The following is a 17,523-nucleotide window of genomic DNA, read 5'->3' as shown; positions in this document are numbered from 1 at the left end:
GGACAATGTGCATGGTTTCAGTGACTATAAAAACTCTACAGACCCCAAGCTTGGGGCCTAACCTACATCCGGCTGGGTCATGAGTGGTTAGACCCCAGCATGCTGGCTTAGTAAACCCTGCTTGTTTTACTTTGTCATGTGGACTCTCTCTTATCATCAAGCTGCCAGAAACAGATCTAACAACTGCATCTAATAAAAATTATCTTGCTTCCCTAGAAAAGTAAACATTGAACACACATATATAAATAAAGATCTATAATGCTTTTATGAGATTATAATGTTTATTACTAACTAAATAGTGCCTTGCCTTCTGTTCCAAGCTCATATTTTGCTTTTTGTTTTTTTGGGTCACACTCGGCAGCACTCAGCAGTTACTCCTGGCTCTGTGTTCAGAAATCACTACTGGCAGGCTCTGGGACCATATGGGATATTGGGATTCGAATCTGGGTCCATGCTGTGTTGGCCGCATGCATGGCAAATGCCTTACCGCTGTGCTATTGCTTGGGCCCCCATATTTGCAATCTTAACTCCAAGAGAAACTGCATTTGGATACAGGCAGTCCAATTAAGGAAATAATCATGATTAAATGAGGTTCAAGCAATTTTTTTTAATTTAAAGTCTGGGGATTCAACTATGGACCTCATACACACAAGGCAAATTAACTATGTGCAGAATCAGAGAACTAAATCACACAGTCTGGACATGTATTGAAACTATAAAGAGCATCAAAAAAAAGGGGGGGAGAGTGGAGAGATAGCATGGAGGTGGGGCATTTGCCTTGCATGCAGAAGGACAGTGGTTCGAATCTTAGCATTCCATATGGTCCCCCGAGCCTGCCAGGAGAGATTTCTGAGCATAAAGCCAGAAGTAACCCCTGAGCGCTGCCGAGTGTGACCCAAAACAACAACAACAACAACAACAACAACAACAACAACAAAAAGGAACAAGAAGAAGGAATGATGTATAAAGAGAAAGGCCATGCTGTTTAGTGAGAAGGTCTATTTGCTATCCAATTAAAGGTCACCAAAACACACTTGTCTTAAATTACAGCTTCCAGAATAATAAGAAAATGAATAGCTATTAATTACCAATATTCCCAGCACCAGGCTTAAGAGGTTTTCCTTGCTCCATTTCATACACTTTACTCTGTTGTTGAAGCTTAGCTGTCCAGATATCTGAGAGTCTGTGTGTCTGGACTCTCAATTCTAAACCATGGTCTAAGAATCTACCTTCATTCCTGAGTTGGATAAACACTTTTTTTTTTTACATTTCTCCTGTTTAAGGTTAAATGGACTTGGATTAAGCTTCTATACTGAGCAAAGTTAATGAAGAAAAATGTATACCCAGCAATGAAGAAAAAAGATTTGCAAAGGCTAAGAATCCCATAGGATTCTGACAAAGAATCTAAAATAGTGGTTCTATTTTGAAGAGGTTTCACAACAACTGCAGGTGGTTGATACAGTTGCATCCCTGGGATGGTATATGGTCCCCCAAGCATTGTCAGAGGTCACACCTAAACACAAAGCACCATAGAATATGGCAAAGCCCCCCCACAAAGTTCCAATGTGTTCTATAAAATCCTTTTCTTCTCTTAAATTGATATCTATAGCCCCTAGAAGGACACCACCCATTTTTTGCTTGTTTGATTTTTGCCCCATTTTATTTTTTTCTTTCCTTCAAACAGAACCACTTAACTTGAACCATCTTGTTCCGCCTCACAAATTGAGGGGGAAATAATGGAGGGTACCAAGACTAAACAGTCGTATGAACATTAAGTAGAAATAAAAAATGATCAGATTTAAACACCAAATCCAAAGCCAATGACAACAAAATTGATAACCAATCTACAACAAGCTAGACACTTATACTACCAACGAGGGGGGGGGGTAAAGGAGGAGCAAATGGGATTCATGCTGGAAATAGGGGTGAAGAGAGGACAACATTGGAGGTGGGAATGCCCCTGAATCAATGCCATTATGTACCTAAACTATTACTGTGAAAGAGTTGTTGTTTTTTTATTAAATATATTTTTTATTTAAGTAACATGATCATATTTGGGTTACAGTCATAACCAGAACACCCCCCTTCACCAGTGCAACAGTACCCCCTCCCCCCTTCCCATCCCCTGCCTGTATTCGAGACAGGCATTCTACTACAGTAATTTATTTTTAAGTTCAATATGTTGTATTTTTTTCCTTAAAGGATAAGAGTAAAAAATATATAGTAAAGGTGTGATAGTGGCAATCGCCAATGTTTGCATAGGTTCAGAAAAATGGAGAAAATGGAAAAAAAAAATCCTTGACCTGATTACAAAAAGGCCTCACCCCAGAAGTTTATTGGCCTAAGACAGACTCTGGGTTCCAGGCATACCAGTCTATCCAACTCCAGTCATTCTCAAGGTCCCGGTGAAACTTTTGCACACTTGAGCTATAGTTGGTATCAGACTTTTATATTTAAAGACTCTGTATTCTGTGCATTTCTTTCGTCGATGTCAGGCTGATGTGGAGCGTCCTCTAGTTTCAGCATATCATTAAATGCAGAGCGATCTGCCCTGTATGCATGCGGGGTCCTGAAGCCCCCCGGAGGGGCCCGGCCAGCGGGGATCAGTCGAGAGGCTCACGGACGGCCGCACCTTTATTTTGCAAGGCTCAGATCACACCACACCTGTAAGAAATCTGAGAGAGGTTAATAATAAATGGCCCAAGACATAAACTCTGTTCAAAGGCGTTTATTGAGGTCCAGCACCTCTTTATATAGGGAAGGTGAAGGAGGCAGGCAAAAGGCAATGTCAATCATTCTTTTTGCATGAAAATTACTTCATTATTCCAAATAAGGCAAGTGGGCAATACTTCTTGCAGTATCCATGGAAACATCTTGTGACCTTCTAGCTGCATTTCTAAACTTTTAACAGATATAAGGTGGGGGCAATGTTCTTACAGAAATAATTTTGTACAGACAATGTAACATATACACATAATAACTGCCTTGTTGACTCCGGAATGTAGTTGAGGGAGTAAGACCTCATTTCTGGGAATGGTACCGGGCCGTGTTGCTCTCCTCCGGGCTACAAGATTAATTATACTTTGCAGCTGCACATTCCTTTCTCTTTGGCCCAAGAACTTACAGCAAGACTGCACGTAGCCTTTAGGTGAAAGGCTGAACTAAGGCAGAAAGTATAGCAAAATAACCTCAAACAAGTCACAGTCCCCAACATCTCCCCCTTTCTCTTCTAATAAAAGAAGGAAAGTTGTGAGCGGGTGGAAGAACCGTGTCTTAGGCTACAAGGTTTGACCAGGTTGGACACGGCCAAAGCCGCATTTAAAAGGTGGCTACAAACGCCGTGGGTGTGCACAGAGATTCGAATTATGTGTTGTAGCCTTTTAGGGCCGTGTCCTAACTGGGACCTTGCTAATCCCGTCGTAGGTATCTCCACAGCCGAGAGCACAAGTACCGGAGCGAGCTCCGTTTGTTAGCTATGCGCTCTATCTCCTGAAAACTTAGTGGCTGGAAGGGCGGCTTGGTGACAAAAGCCAAGTTTTTCACAGGAGTCACGTGGGGTTAACTGTTGGTAGTGAACTTGAACAGAGGTTTTTGCCGTCTCATCTACCTGGTTTTTAACAAGGGCAGTAAGTTTGCGGAAAGCCCATGGGTCAAAGGAAAGGAGCAGCATGAGGCTAATAAGAGGGCCCAAAATAGTGGACAGTAATGTATGTATCCAAGGAGAAGAGAAAAACCAACCCTGTTACCAACCTTGTTCTTCATCGAAATGTTTTTGGAAGTCTTTTATACCGTCACCAATGTGTTGAACGCTATTCCTAACTAATCCAGTTTTGTCTTTGAAAATACAACATTGTTCCTTAAGGGCTACACAGACTCCCCCCTCTTTCATAAGGGCAAAATATAAAGCACGACGATTTTGAAGAACTACATATGCAAGGGAACTAACAGTATCAGTGAGAAATTGTAAGCTATGTTTGATTTCATTAATGTTTCGTTTTACAGCCTGAGTGAGAATGCGAAAATTGGACTGAGTGGAAACAAGGGAGTAAATTTCTATGCCAGCACTAGTAGTGGCGCCAACAGCAAGGAGGACTGCAAGGGTGACAGTTGTAAAGGGCTAGCGACGTTGTTGAAAGACGGAAGGATAAGAGTAGGGGTTGAGGAGAGAAGCCAAGCCAACAGCGTTCATAATCTGGGTCTGTGAGGGCTAGAGCAGAGGCATTTATAAGATTTAAAATAACTTGAGAGGAGGAGGATGGGCCAGAAGGCAGAGTCCGTAGCTCACAACTTGCCCAACAGTGAGTTAATGACGCTGAGGCTGAACTTTCCAGAGAAGAAGTTTAGAGTCATTGGTGTAGATAGGAGATTTAAACGTTGTGATGCTTTCATAAAACGGCGAAACCGGTGAATTGCAGATTTAACAGTGTTCATAGCTGGTGTTGGAGAGCGCTTGGGCAGAGGTGTTGGGAACTGACTTGTTTGAGGACATTTTGCGGTTCTTTCTGCCATAGCCCAGCTTTTCACCTAAAAGCAATATGCAGTCTTGCTGCAAATTTTTGAGCTAAGAGAAAAGAATGTGCAGCTGCAGGACATAATTTAGCTCTAAGCCCGGAGGAGAGTAAAAACTGCCTGGTACAGTTATCAGAAACTAGGCCCCATTCCTTAAGACCACATTCCGGAGTGAATTAGGCTGTTTTCAATAAGTATATGCTACATTGTCTGTTCAAGATCACTGAGACAAGCACATCTTGCACCATTTCCTGATAGTCAAGCAATTAGGAATGCAGCTAGAAGGACACTAAAAGTTTCCATTGAAACAGCACGTTCAGCATAGCTTGAAGGTCATCCAGCCCCCTAGCCCACTGTCCATTTCGCGCCAAAAGTATGATTGACAGCACCTTTGTACTGCCCCCTTCTCCTTCACTATAAAAGAAGGAGTTGTATTTCAATAAACGCCTTTGAGCAGTGAGATATTGCCTTAGGTCTTTATTATTAACCTCTCTCAGATTTTTTACAGGTGTGGTTGTTCTTCTACTCAGCAAAATAGGAGTGCGGTTGTCTGAGAAGCCTTCCCAGCTAATTCCTGCTGGCCGGGCCCCCCTGGGGGGCTTCTGGACCCTGCACAGAGGCATTGACCATTTGCAGGATGAGGTTCAAGGTGGAAACCGGACCAACAGGTTTGATGGTTATTTTAGGCATTAACAAAGCTAAAACATAATAATCATGATAAGCAAGAAACATTTCAGTAACAATATGGGGAGAAAATTTAGTGGAGCAAACAAAATAAGTGGAGTTGGGGGCTTCAATGAAGATGGAAGAGTTGTTAACAATAATGGTTTGATTGCAAATGTCTGATTGTTGAACAGGGGGGCACATATATGGTTTGAGTAAGCAAAGTTCCACGACTGTGACTTGTTTGCAATGGAGGTTGTTGGTGGCAGTGGTGGGCATCCAAGGCAGCTAGGCAGAGTGCCCAATTCAGCATTGTCAAAGGTGGAGTCAGTTAGAAACAGGTTTGCAGGAATGGCGGCTAGCAGGAGGTTTATAAGAAAACAGCTTGGCAGGAGGCAAAATGGTTACTTCATATAAAAATTAAGAATTTACTTAGTCCTTTGGCTTGGGTTTACAGGCAGAAAACATTAGCAATTTACATTACACTAGTTATTTTTGAATACCACGGGAATGTTATTTGACCTCTGTTAGACTTTGGCATAAAAGAAAATTTATAATTAACAATTGCTAATTAAAAAAAATTTTTTTAAACTGAATATAAAGGATTTTTCTTAAACTTCTAGTTATTATGTTAAAGCTGGATGCTATTTTTTAGCCATAAATACATATTCTATAGGCTTGAACTTACACATAACAGGAAAGCCGGGTGACTGCAAAGTCCAGAAATTCTCCAGGGAAAAGTTATCCCCGATGGCCATTGAGAAATCTGGGGTTTGCCATCCCCACACCCTCCGCCATGTTCTTAGAAGGACAAAGCTAGCTTAATACATCATTTTTAACACATGATTTTTAGTTGCAACATGCCAGTTTGTGAACTGACCAGACCGAACCAGGTTGAAAAAATTAATTGAAATTTGAAAAATGGATAAGGCTTTAAAAATTGTATTATTATAAAATGTAGAGATAACAAATAAACAGACAAAACAAAACAACACTAAACACAACATTTTACACTTGTGGCCACTTTCATTCATCACAACAGACACACAAACAGACAAAAGGATTGATTTAAGACTTATTTATAAAAAATTGACAAGCGCTTTTAAATATTTAGCTAGCATGTTTGTGAGAAGAAAAAAAAATTTTTGTAGAAAAACTTTTTTAGTTTTGAGAAGTACTTAATGTAGATGGAGTGGAACTTTGCTGAAAATAAATTTTAAGGTTTAGATTTAACACAAAACATTTTTAAAACAATTTTAATTTGAAGTTTAAAACATTAAGTAAAATGGTTAATGAGCACTGTAGAAGGAGTCTCTACTTGGAAGTATGAAATGATTTGCTGTAAATGAATAGGTTTTCTTTAAATTGGTTTTGCAGTAGAACAGTAAGACAGCTGCAATAAAGTGTTAAAATTTTTATGATTAAACACAATAGCATGAACTATGATTATTAAAGGTATAAAAACTGATTTTAAAAAACAAACAACTGTTTTTACTATGAAGACTTTATGTGAATAATTTGTAAAAAATATTATATACCAAATTAACTAAATGCTTAGATTATTATAAAATATAGTTAAAGACATCTGATACATTTACACACCTAGAACTTAAGACTAAAATTATATTTAATACTAGTTAATTTGCTTATAAAGTTTAGTTACTTTTATATATTACTTATAAAATTATATATAATATATTTTTCATTTATATTATTTTTTCACTGCGACACAAATATACAGATTTGTATAATGTGCTGATATTTTGAATGCACTTAAAATAATAGTTCTTTCAATGCAGAAATAAAGAACAACCATTGCTGTAGCACAAAGTTAAAACTAAGGGTACTATAAAGCACACCTAGGTGTTCACTGTGCATTAAATTAACTATATTGTTTAAAAAGGCTAACCACATTATTTTTCACATAATTTTGTAAATACTTTAAAAATTAAAATAAAACTTTTAATAGAAATATAAGACTTAAATTTAACACTTTTGTGTTCGTTTGGATTTTAAAACACAAAGAAGTTTTTCTTTTACCAACATTTTGTTATCTGTAAAGTGACAGAATTATGACCTTGCTCTACAATTTTCTGAGAGGCATGAAAAAAAGTTTATTGCCCTTATCTTCCTGTTGCTTTTTAATGTTTTAATAATTACTTTACACCACTTAATGCACTAAACCTAATAACACATATCTGACGAAGTGTAGGGCTGACAAGGTGAAGCAGAGTCTTTCACTGATAACTCGGGGAGGGGCCAGCACAGTTAACAGCAGGAAGGCTAGAGGCAAATTATTTACAGTCCGCAGGGTGTAATGATATAGAGAAAAAAAAAGCAATCTTTTAAGATTAATTACTAATTTATTGGAATTAGAGGGAATGGCAACCGAAGAGGGGAGTCTGGGTTGCAAAAGCACCATGGGGATCATGGTTTTATTAATTGATTTGAGAATATGCAAGAGATGCCACTTTTCAGATTTATTTTGAATAACAAAGATTGGGTATTTCAAGGTGAATTGGAAGGCTTAAAGTGGGAGTGGCAGGGCCTGAGCTGGCTGTTTCCCAAGGCTGGCAGGAAAGAGGCTGAAGGAGGCTGAGGACTGGTTTGAGCAAAATGTACTGAGTAAAGGGTACATTAGGCTCAGAAGTTTTAACAGCAAAGTGTAGATATCGCAAGGTTTTATGGCTTAGCAGATGATACTTTGTAATTATCCTGCTCACTGTGCCCTTAGAATTTTTTGTAGGCACTGCAGCAGTTTCTGTTTTATGGCACTCAGCCTGACTTTTATTAGTTTGTTCCTTTGAATTCTCAAGAGGGGGGCCTGGCCGTAGAATTCAGTGGGCAGAGGACAGACAACTATAGATTTAGGAGGGGGGGGAAACGCCTGAAGGGCAGAAACCTGTGAATTAAGAGAAGCAGCCTGTTTTTGAAGGCTTAAGATTTGTTTAAGATTTTCAATTTGGCCAAGTAGTTTCATTTCTATAGCTTTAAGAGGGGGAGCGGTGAGAGGAGGGAATCTGCAATGGTTAGGGACTGAGCGTCTTGGGCATTTAGAATTTTTCCCCTGGGGTGCGGGGGATCAGTGGGAGGCGTTTGAGAAGGTAGCTGCGGAGGCTGCTGAGCAGGCGGGGAGGGGGGGGAAGACTTTTTCCATTAGGGAGAAAGACAGGAAAGGTAGTAGCACTGGTTTTTGAGCTAAGAGCATTATCAAGTTTGTTAGAGAGGTGAGACACCATGGATGTAATTGTGGTGAGTTGGGAACTCAAGTCAGAAAGGGGGGGGGGAGGGAGAAAGCAGCAACAGTTTGTTGCCGCGTGTGGGGGAGCTGCTGGAATGCTGGCTCTGGGGAGCGACTTCCAGGCATAGAGGGCAGCAAGAGCCATGTTGGCAAGCTGGGACCTGGAAAGTGTGTGCTGTACCTTTAAGGTATGAAAAGAGGCGAGGCCAGCTATAAGAGCTTAGAGATCAGGATTCCTGCCTATCTGCAAGGGCTTTGCAGCGGAAAAAAAAGTTAACTTCCCAAGAGACAAAGAGTTCAGCTTTTAGATTCTAAGCAGGAGAGCGTGTAAGGGGCTTGGGGGCCATAGGAGGTTACGGCTTGAAACGGCTCTTTGAGGCTTTTCCAATTAAAGACTTTGTATTGTTGCAATTGCTGGCTAAGGAGGGGAGGGTGGTGAGGGGAGTAAAGGTTTTGGTGGAACAGGGACGGAGCTGAAGCTAGGGAAGTGAAGGGCTGTTTAGGATTTTGCACAGAGGGTGCAGCGGCAGAAGTAAAGATGAAGGGTCAGAAGAGGAAGGAAACTGAGAGACAGAGTCAGAGCGAGAGGGAGCCCGGGAACACTAGATTTCTGGCAAACATCATGAACAAACATTAAAAAATTACAAATATCTTTTTTGGTAACCTCTATATGTCTGCGTTTCAATTCAGACTGTATATCTCGAATGAATTTAAGCTCAGTACTCAATGCGGCACCCATGGTAGCGGATCCTATGGGTGAAGCCCCAAAAGCCAATCAGGGGCGGTGATCAGAACGACTGGAAAAACTGCAGTTTAAATTTTTGATTAAGGCTAACTCGTTTCAACGCTTACCCTGATGAGGTATTCCTGCGATTTACGAAACAGCTCCGGACTCGCTGACCTGTAGTCGTTCGGGGTGTGGCGGTGGTCTTCGAGCCCAGCGTTGGGCGCCAAAATGCGGGGTCCTGAAGCCCCCCGGAGGGGCCCGGCCAGCGGGGATCAGTCGAGAGGCTCACGGACGGCCGCACCTTTATTTTGCAAGGCTCAGATCACACCACACCTGTAAGAAATCTGAGAGAGGTTAATAATAAATGGCCCAAGACATAAACTCTGTTCAAAGGCGTTTATTGAGGTCCAGCACCTCTTTATATAGGGAAGGTGAAGGAGGCAGGCAAAAGGCAATGTCAATCATTCTTTTTGCATGAAAATTACTTCATTATTCCAAATAAGGCAAGTGGGCAATACTTCTTGCAGTATCCATGGAAACATCTTGTGACCTTCTAGCTGCATTTCTAAACTTTTAACAGATATAAGGTGGGGGCAATGTTCTTACAGAAATAATTTTGTACAGACAATGTAACATATACACATAATAACTGCCTTGTTGACTCCGGAATGTAGTTGAGGGAGTAAGACCTCATTTCTGGGAATGGTACCGGGCCGTGTTGCTCTCCTCCGGGCTACAAGATTAATTATACTTTGCAGCTGCACATTCCTTTCTCTTTGGCCCAAGAACTTACAGCAAGACTGCACGTAGCCTTTAGGTGAAAGGCTGAACTAAGGCAGAAAGTATAGCAAAATAACCTCAAACAAGTCACAGTCCCCAACATATGCAGACTGTTGCTGAGTCGCCTGGGTGTTGGGAGTACTCTTTGGAGTAAGTCAATGCCAAAGCAGTGGTAGGTCTTCTCTGGTAGAGGCTTGGATCCAGAAAAAAAGAGGGACGGCTTTCCTGGCATGTGCGCTCTGCTGAGTCCAACTGCAAGCTCCCTCTCCAGTTTGAAAAGTGAAAGGGAGGGGTTTCCCCTCCTCCACCTGCCCCCCAGGGCCTGAGTTGTCAGGGCCGGCCATGAAGACCCGCCTGGCGTGGGGGGTCCCAGTCTCCTGAACCAAGTGTCAGTCCAGGAGATCTGTGGCCCGCTATCCGACCAGCGACCCTAACATACCAGAAAAAAAGAGGGACGGCTTCCCTGGCATGTGCGCTCTGCTGGGTCCAACTGCAAGCTCTTACTGTGAAAGATTTGTAATCCACTTTGGTCAAAATACAAATTATTATAAAAAATGAAAATGATAAAACAATAAAAAAATACAACACATGAGTATATGTCAGACCTTTATTAATATAATAACCTGCTTTGTAATATGGTATACAGTTATATTTTACTAGTCTTCACTGGTGTTTTGTCATTGAGATGTTTATGAAAGAAAGTTTGAATTTGCTGCCAGGCATCCACCTGAGCCCTTGAGTGTTCCTTTGGCTCACCTCCATTGAATACTGCTTCACCTAATACTGGATGCACAGAGGCTATTAATGGAGGAAAATATGGTGGATCAATACAATGACCAGTGCCTGGATAGAATAGTATCTGGGGCTTATCTTTTCCATGAGCTTGTAAACGTTCAGAGGCAATATGAGCATAGAAGTCACTCTTCCAGTTATGGTCATCCAGGCCAACAATGAACAGGAAGGGTCCCTGGGCCTTTTCCAGTGGAATAACACTTTGGCAGTAGGGTTCTTCCAAAGGATTGCTCCAAATATCCATGAAATCCAAAAGTCCTGATTCAGTAACTCTTTGTTTCTCTATGTGACTGCCAAGATCAGGAATAATCATGTTTTTGTAATGGAGAGGCGCCAATGTGTTAGCCACACAAGCATTGATAAGTACAACAGCTGTGATGCCCTTTAAGAAAGAAGCCATTGAGAGACACAGGTCACCTCCTTTGGAGAAGCCAATAAGCCCAACACTAGGGCCTTTCACCTGACAGGAAAGAAAACAAGAGAACAAGTCTAGGATGCAAACAGTTTTATATTTTCTAGGTAGATTTATCTAATGTCATTTGTCTTCCTTCTTTATGCAACAATCCACAAAGTTTCTATCTTCTAATTAGCAATTGATTTCTTCTGCTAATATTTATGGATCTGAAGCAAGAGAACAAAATTCCATACATCTAATACCTGTGTTTTTGGGCTTTTGGTTTTTTTGAATCATATCTGGCAGTGCTAGGTATAGAATCCATATGCAAGGCAAGCACCCTACCTGCTATATTATTTCTCTACCCACCTCATACCTAGATATTTTTAAAGATATAAAGAAAATAAATAAATAAAACATATTTCCCCCTATCTTTTTTAATTTATTTATTGCTTGATTGATTGGTCTGGGCCAAACCCAGCCACACTCAGGGGTCACTACTGGCTCTGCACTCAGACATAGTCCCTGGCAGGCTGGAGAACCATATGGGATGCTAGGAATCAAACCAGGTCTCTCCCAGATTGGCTGCATGCAAGGCAAATGTCCTACCACTGTGCTATCTCTCCAGCCTCCTTTCCCCCCATCTTGATAGATATTCCTTGGTAACAATTTACTGGGTCAGGTAAATTTGAGAACTCTGTTTTATACAGAGTGGTCCAAGGGAGAATGTGGTACAAGGGAGAGGCAGCCCCTGGCCCAAGTACCCAGTTACTTAGCTACTCTCCTTCTCTTCCCATCTCTCAGTCCATCATGTACTTTAAGAGTTCTTTTGTGGGGCCGGAGAGATAGCATGGAGGTAAGGCGTTTGCCTTTCATGCAGAAGGTCATCGGTTCAAATCCCGGCGTCCCATATGGTCCCCCGTGCCTGCCAGGAGCTACTACTGAGCAGATAGCCAGGAGTAACCCCTGAGCGATGCCGGGTGTGGCCCAAAAACCAAAAAAAAAAAAAAAAAAAAAGAGTTCTTTTGTACATGAGTATGAACACCTAGCCTGTTACAAAATCTGTTTTCACTAATAAACCACAAAAGAGGCATAAGAACTGCAAGAATGATCAGCACTTTTTAGCAAGAATTCTGAGGTTCCCTAGCACAGTTTTTTCACCTGCACCAGGAATTGTACTCTTACCAGGGAGTGCCCTAATGCTGCCCTGGCACTGACTTGCTCCAGAATGAGTTCATATGACACCTTGATGACTTGGTAACAGCAACAAACTTACACTCAGGACAGGGTTCTCTGAAACCAGAAGATGCTCAGTGTCACCCTGCCTTTGACATAGAATCTGTACAAAAACCAGGATCTCTAACTACAGAAACCTGACCATGACAACCATGATTGTGAAGAACTGTTACTGGGACAAAAAGAAAGATTTTACACCTTTTTATTTTAATTTTTTTTAATTTCTTATATTTTAAATAGGGGCTCCTGCTTTTTCATAGAACCTTGGGACATGGATTGCATAGTTTTACCACATGTTTCTGCATTTTTCTATAAAACTAAGAAGAAATAAAGAGAGGTTCTGGGCCAGAGACCAAGTGGTCTCAGATGCATTGTTGGGGAAAAAAATAAGGACAGAACTAAATATCCAAGCCAAGTTAACAACAATAGAATCAAGAGATCTAAACTTTAGAAATCTAAACCTAAACCCCTGAGCATTACCGGGTGTGGCCCAAAAACCAAAAAAAAAAAAAAGAAATCTAAACCTAAATATGCTTGTTATACTGTCAGGCCAGAAGGCAAAGGGTGGTGGTATAGGATGCACTCTGGGTTCATTGGTGAAGGGAGGTTGACACTGGTGGTAGGAATGGCCCTGACTCACTGTATATCTGAAAGTCAACTATGAAGGACTCTGTAGATCACATTTGTTTCCAAAAAATTAAATTAAATTAAAAAAAAATTCTGAGGTTCCTGATTTCAAAGACAAGGAAAGAGGGACACATGGGTTCCCGGTGAAGACAATCCCTTAGTCCCTTTGCCTCCTTACCTTACAGGCAGGAAGCATAGAGTTTGGCCATCTGGTACAAAAGGTCCAGGGGATAGGCAGAGAGCTCAAAGGGCACATGACTAGCATGTGCAAACCTCTGGGTTTAATCTCCAGCATCAAATAATTCCCACAACACCTCCAGAGCAAAGCACTTTACCAGGCTTTCTCTTAAAAAAACCATGACACCATTATCACATATAAAAAAATAATCATTCATAGGCCAGTATAATAGCACACATAGTAGGACTCTCACCTTGCATATAGCCCACCTGGGTTAAATTCCCAGCATCCCATGTGGTCCATCAAACCCAACAGTAGTGATCCCTTAGTGAAGTGTAAGGAGTAAGCCCTAAGCACTGCTGGTTATGGTTCAAAACCAAAATTATTTCATAATATCAAGTATACAACATTACCAAGGATGGCCCTAGTGAGCCCTAGTGACCACAGAATGTGGTCATTATTGAGCATTAAACTAAAAAGGTCTAGGACAGATGTCCCACAAGCCTAGGTTTGAGAGACTTGAGAATATGTATTAATTTTTGGTAAAATATATTGTACCTCTTAATTTTTGTATCTATTAACATCTTGTTATACCTATTAAAATATTAATTAAAATATTAATATTGTAGGGGGCCAGAGCAATAGCACAGAGAAGTGCATAGCCAGAAGTAACCCCTGAGTGTCACTAGGTGTGGCCCCAAAACAACAACAAAAAGGCAACAAAAACATCAATATTTTACTCTATTTTATGCTATTTTTTATTATTTTTCCCAGTCTTTTCTCCTTTAAATAAAACAATCATCATGGTACAAGATCACTATTTTGGCATCTGTGCTAAGAGATCTTTCCTCAATTCTAACAGATTATTATACAGAACGGACAGATTAAGATTATTCCTTAAAATATTTGTATTTTAGCCAGTGTGGTGGCGCTAGAGGTAAGGTGACTGCCTTGTCAGTGCTAGCCTAGGATGGACCACGGTTCGATCCCCCGGCGTCCCATATGGCCCCCCAAGCCAAGAGTGACTTTGGAGCGCATCGCCAGGAGGAAACTCTGAGCATTACCGGGTGTGGCCCAAAAACCAAAAAAAAAAAAAAAAAAAAGTGTATCGTTTTAAAAGATAGTAGCAAAGAGTCTGGAGAGATAATATAACACTCAGGGAATTTGCCTGGCTTGGGGTTAACCCAGGTTTATCCTCAGCACCCAAAATTTCTCCTAAACTTTCGAGGAGTTAACCCTGAACTTAGATTCAGGAGTAAGCCATGAGCACTTCTGAGTGTAGGCCCCACTCCAAAACAATGGTGATAGTAGCAAAGAATAAGCACCTTTTTGTAATAATATCAAAATAATTGTATGGGAAGGCCTATACTTCACACAGGGCCCATAACTGGTGGTACTGAGTATTAAATGACAGAATTTGAACCATTTTCATGGCTGCAGTTGTATGCAAGACAAGTTTCTTAACCTCTGTATTATTTCTCTGGCCCTAAACAGTTGAGTCTTAAGGGGCTACAGAAAATGGGTACAAATATACAAATTTAACTAATCTTAGTAACTTTTGTGGTGTGTGTGTGTGTGTGTGTGTGTGTGTGTGTGTGTGTGTGTGTGTGTGTGTGTGTGTGTGCACGTGAACATTACCATGGATTGAACCCAGGGTCTTTACATGCCAGCATAGTGCCCTACAGTGGAACCACATCCTTGGAAATTCTAGTAACTCTGTTTTGTTTTGTTTTTTTGCTTTGGTTTTTGGGTTACACCTGGCAGCCCTCAGGGGTAACTCCTGGCTCTAAGCTCAGAAATCGCCCCCGGCAGGCACAGGGGACCATATGGGATGCCGGGATTCGAACCACTGTCCTTCTGCATGAAAGGCAAACGCCTTACCTCCATGCTATCTCTCCAGCCCCAAATTCTAGTAACTCTGAAGCAGCCTTTCAGACTCCACTGTCATGGTAGAACCTTTGAGATCTGCTCTGTGTTCACACTGTGCCCACATCTCTGTATTCAGATGAGTAAAACTCACCTCTGGATGTTGTAGCATAAAGTTCACAGCTTCTTCAAAGTAGTCCAGATTCAAATTATTCAAATATTTAGGGAGGTCTTCAAATCTGAAATAAGCCAGGGCAAGCACAGCAAAGCCATGTCCGGCCAGGAGGCTGGCCCTGTATTCACAAAGACCTCCACCACCTCCAAATAAGTCGATGATCCCAGGGAAGGGGCCTGCTCCTGCACACACAGAGCACAGGAAGATTAGACACTCTTGCTATGTTTTTGGAACTCATCTTCCAGATGTCAACACAGAGGAACAAATAAAGAAAGTAAAGCTGGAAAGTATTGAGAAAAGGTCTTCTTTTCTACCTTATTTTCCCCCCTCTTAAATAATTGAAGGGAATAAAGAAGAGAAACAGAATGCCTTATGTTTGCCAGCATTTTTCACAAAGCAGTAGTAGTCTAAGTATACCAGGTTAGAGGAATTATAAAATAAGATGTATAATTTCCATCAAATTTTGTTTCTGGTTTTACTTTAAAAATCTTACTTTGGTAGCTGAATTTGTTCTGTGTAAAGGAGATGGTTAGAATATATTCTCCAAAAAGAAAAAAATTTATTTTCTATCTCCTAACATTCTCTGCTCCAGTCTTAAAGAAAACCATCTGGACTACATGGATAGAACAGTGGCTAGGTGGTTTGCCTTACATATGGTCAAGCCAAATTTCATATTCTGCATCCAATATGGTTCCCCTAAGCACAACCAGGAATGATTTCTACGAGCAGAGGTAAGACTTGCTCCTAAGCAGTATCAAGTATTACTTCCCCACAAACAAACAAAAATGAACATCATCTACTTTGGCGATCCACCACTCAAAAATAGATAAAAATGTCATCCTTAAGTGTAGCTACTGAGCTGGAAAGATACTAAAGCAGGTAGAGTAGTTGCCGTGCATGAGACTTACTTTCCATGCCCACATTTAGTCCCCAGATTCCTGCCAGTAATGATCCTTGAACACAGAACCAGAAGTAAGCCCTTGAAGACAGCTGGCTATAGTCCCAAAACAAAACAATAAAAACACAAATATACATACTTATTTACTTACTTTTATTTCTCTTTTTAATGGAGGCAGCCCAAGGAGTAGTATGGAGAAGTTCAGGACCACTTACATGAGCATGAACCATTTTGCATTCCGGCGTTAGTGCTGGGACTCAAATTCAGTCCTTACATGCTCTGTCATGAGCACTTTCTTCCAGGAATAACATGGCTGGACAGAGTTTGTCTGTGTTTGTTTTGTTTGGGGCCACACTCAGCAGTGATAAGGCTTATTCTGGCTCATACTTATGGGTAATTCTTGGTCATCCCCGGGGTACTGTATGTGGGGCCAGAGATCAAACTGTGCCATACCTAACCCTATGTCCCCAAAAGTTTGCTTCTTACTGAAACTCTAAATAATTCATATTAGCTCAGTCAGTATAATTTTTGAACTCCTGCCATGTCCCTGTGCCAGTCTAGGAATATAGAACTCTAGGACTGCCTAAGACAAAGTTCCAGGTTACAGTTGAGTGGAAGCCACTATACAAATAAAAAAAGGTTTTATTGGAAGGTACTGAGGAAGGAGAGGGAGAGGATGAAAACGAGAGAAGCAAGTTAGGCACTCAAGAGAGCACAGGGTTCTCCAAAGGTGGAAAGAATCCTGGTACACAACCCAGCATGAAAGCAGGGAAGCTCACATCTCAGGAAAGGAGATGCAGGTAACATAGGCCTGGGCACCATGTACACATGCCTGGAGTCCCCCTTCTTACCAACCTCCCCTACTTTCATTTTCTCTCAATCCTTCCACACACAATGTCTTTCTCTGGTTAATATTGTGGTACAGAGGCAGAAGCAATAGCTCAGTGGATAAGGCATTTGCTTTGCACATGACCAACCCAGGTTCGATCCCTGGCATCCCATGTGGTCCCCCAAATCTGTCAGGAGTGATTCCTGAGTGCCGAGCCAGGAGTAAAACTGTGAATTGCTGAAGAACTATAAGAATAAAGCCGGACCTCTTGCTTTGGAGAATTGCATTTAGGGATACTGTTAACTATGGCAACATTAACATTTCTATAGTCCCTGCTTCAGTCAAGAAATTAGTTGACCACCTGGGAACATGTCACTCTAAAATCCATGGACCAGAGGTCAGCTCTGGAATCTTGTTTCTGGGTTGGTTTTACCTGGCTAGCCCTTTTCTTTTCTTTTTTATTGGGGGGGGGGGCGTTCACACCCAGTGATGCTCAGGGGTTACTCCTGGCTATGTGCTCAGAAATTGCCGCTGGCTTGGGGGACCATATGGGACGCTGGGGGGGATTGAACCGCGGTCCGTCCTAGGTTAGCGCATGCAAGGCAAAC

At 41.3% G+C, this 17,523-nt stretch overlaps 1 protein-coding gene and 1 non-coding gene across 11 annotated transcripts in view; both read right to left on the bottom strand.

Annotated features, from left to right (window-relative positions):
* Positions 1-6,920: 6,920 nt before the first annotated feature.
* LOC126005022 (small nucleolar RNA SNORA22) lies at positions 6,921-7,050 on the bottom strand. Its single transcript, XR_007494207.1, has one exon. It is a non-coding gene; the product is annotated as a small nucleolar RNA SNORA22 (small nucleolar RNA).
* Positions 7,051-10,513: 3,463 nt separating this feature from the next.
* The window catches only part of LOC126004028 (acyl-coenzyme A thioesterase 6-like), a 226,179-nt gene continuing 219,169 nt past the window's right edge, over positions 10,514-17,523 (bottom strand). For 8 of the 10 annotated variants that reach the window (XM_049770413.1, XM_049770414.1, XM_049770416.1 and 5 more), the window contains 2 exons: positions 15,168-15,370; positions 10,514-11,172 (listed from right to left, as the gene is read on the bottom strand). In XM_049770413.1, the coding sequence (XP_049626370.1) occupies positions 10,567-11,172; positions 15,168-15,370 (809 nt within the window). In that variant the 3' untranslated portion in view covers positions 10,514-10,566. The remainder of the gene's footprint in view (positions 11,173-15,167; positions 15,371-17,523) is intronic. The other 2 variants (XM_049770412.1, XM_049770410.1) reach the window with 2 other exon arrangements.

The sequence above is a fragment of the Suncus etruscus genome, chromosome 3, assembly GCF_024139225.1.
Source record: "Suncus etruscus isolate mSunEtr1 chromosome 3, mSunEtr1.pri.cur, whole genome shotgun sequence".
Lineage (NCBI taxonomy): Eukaryota > Metazoa > Chordata > Mammalia > Eulipotyphla > Soricidae > Suncus > Suncus etruscus.
This window is presented reverse-complemented; position numbering and strand designations above follow the sequence as displayed.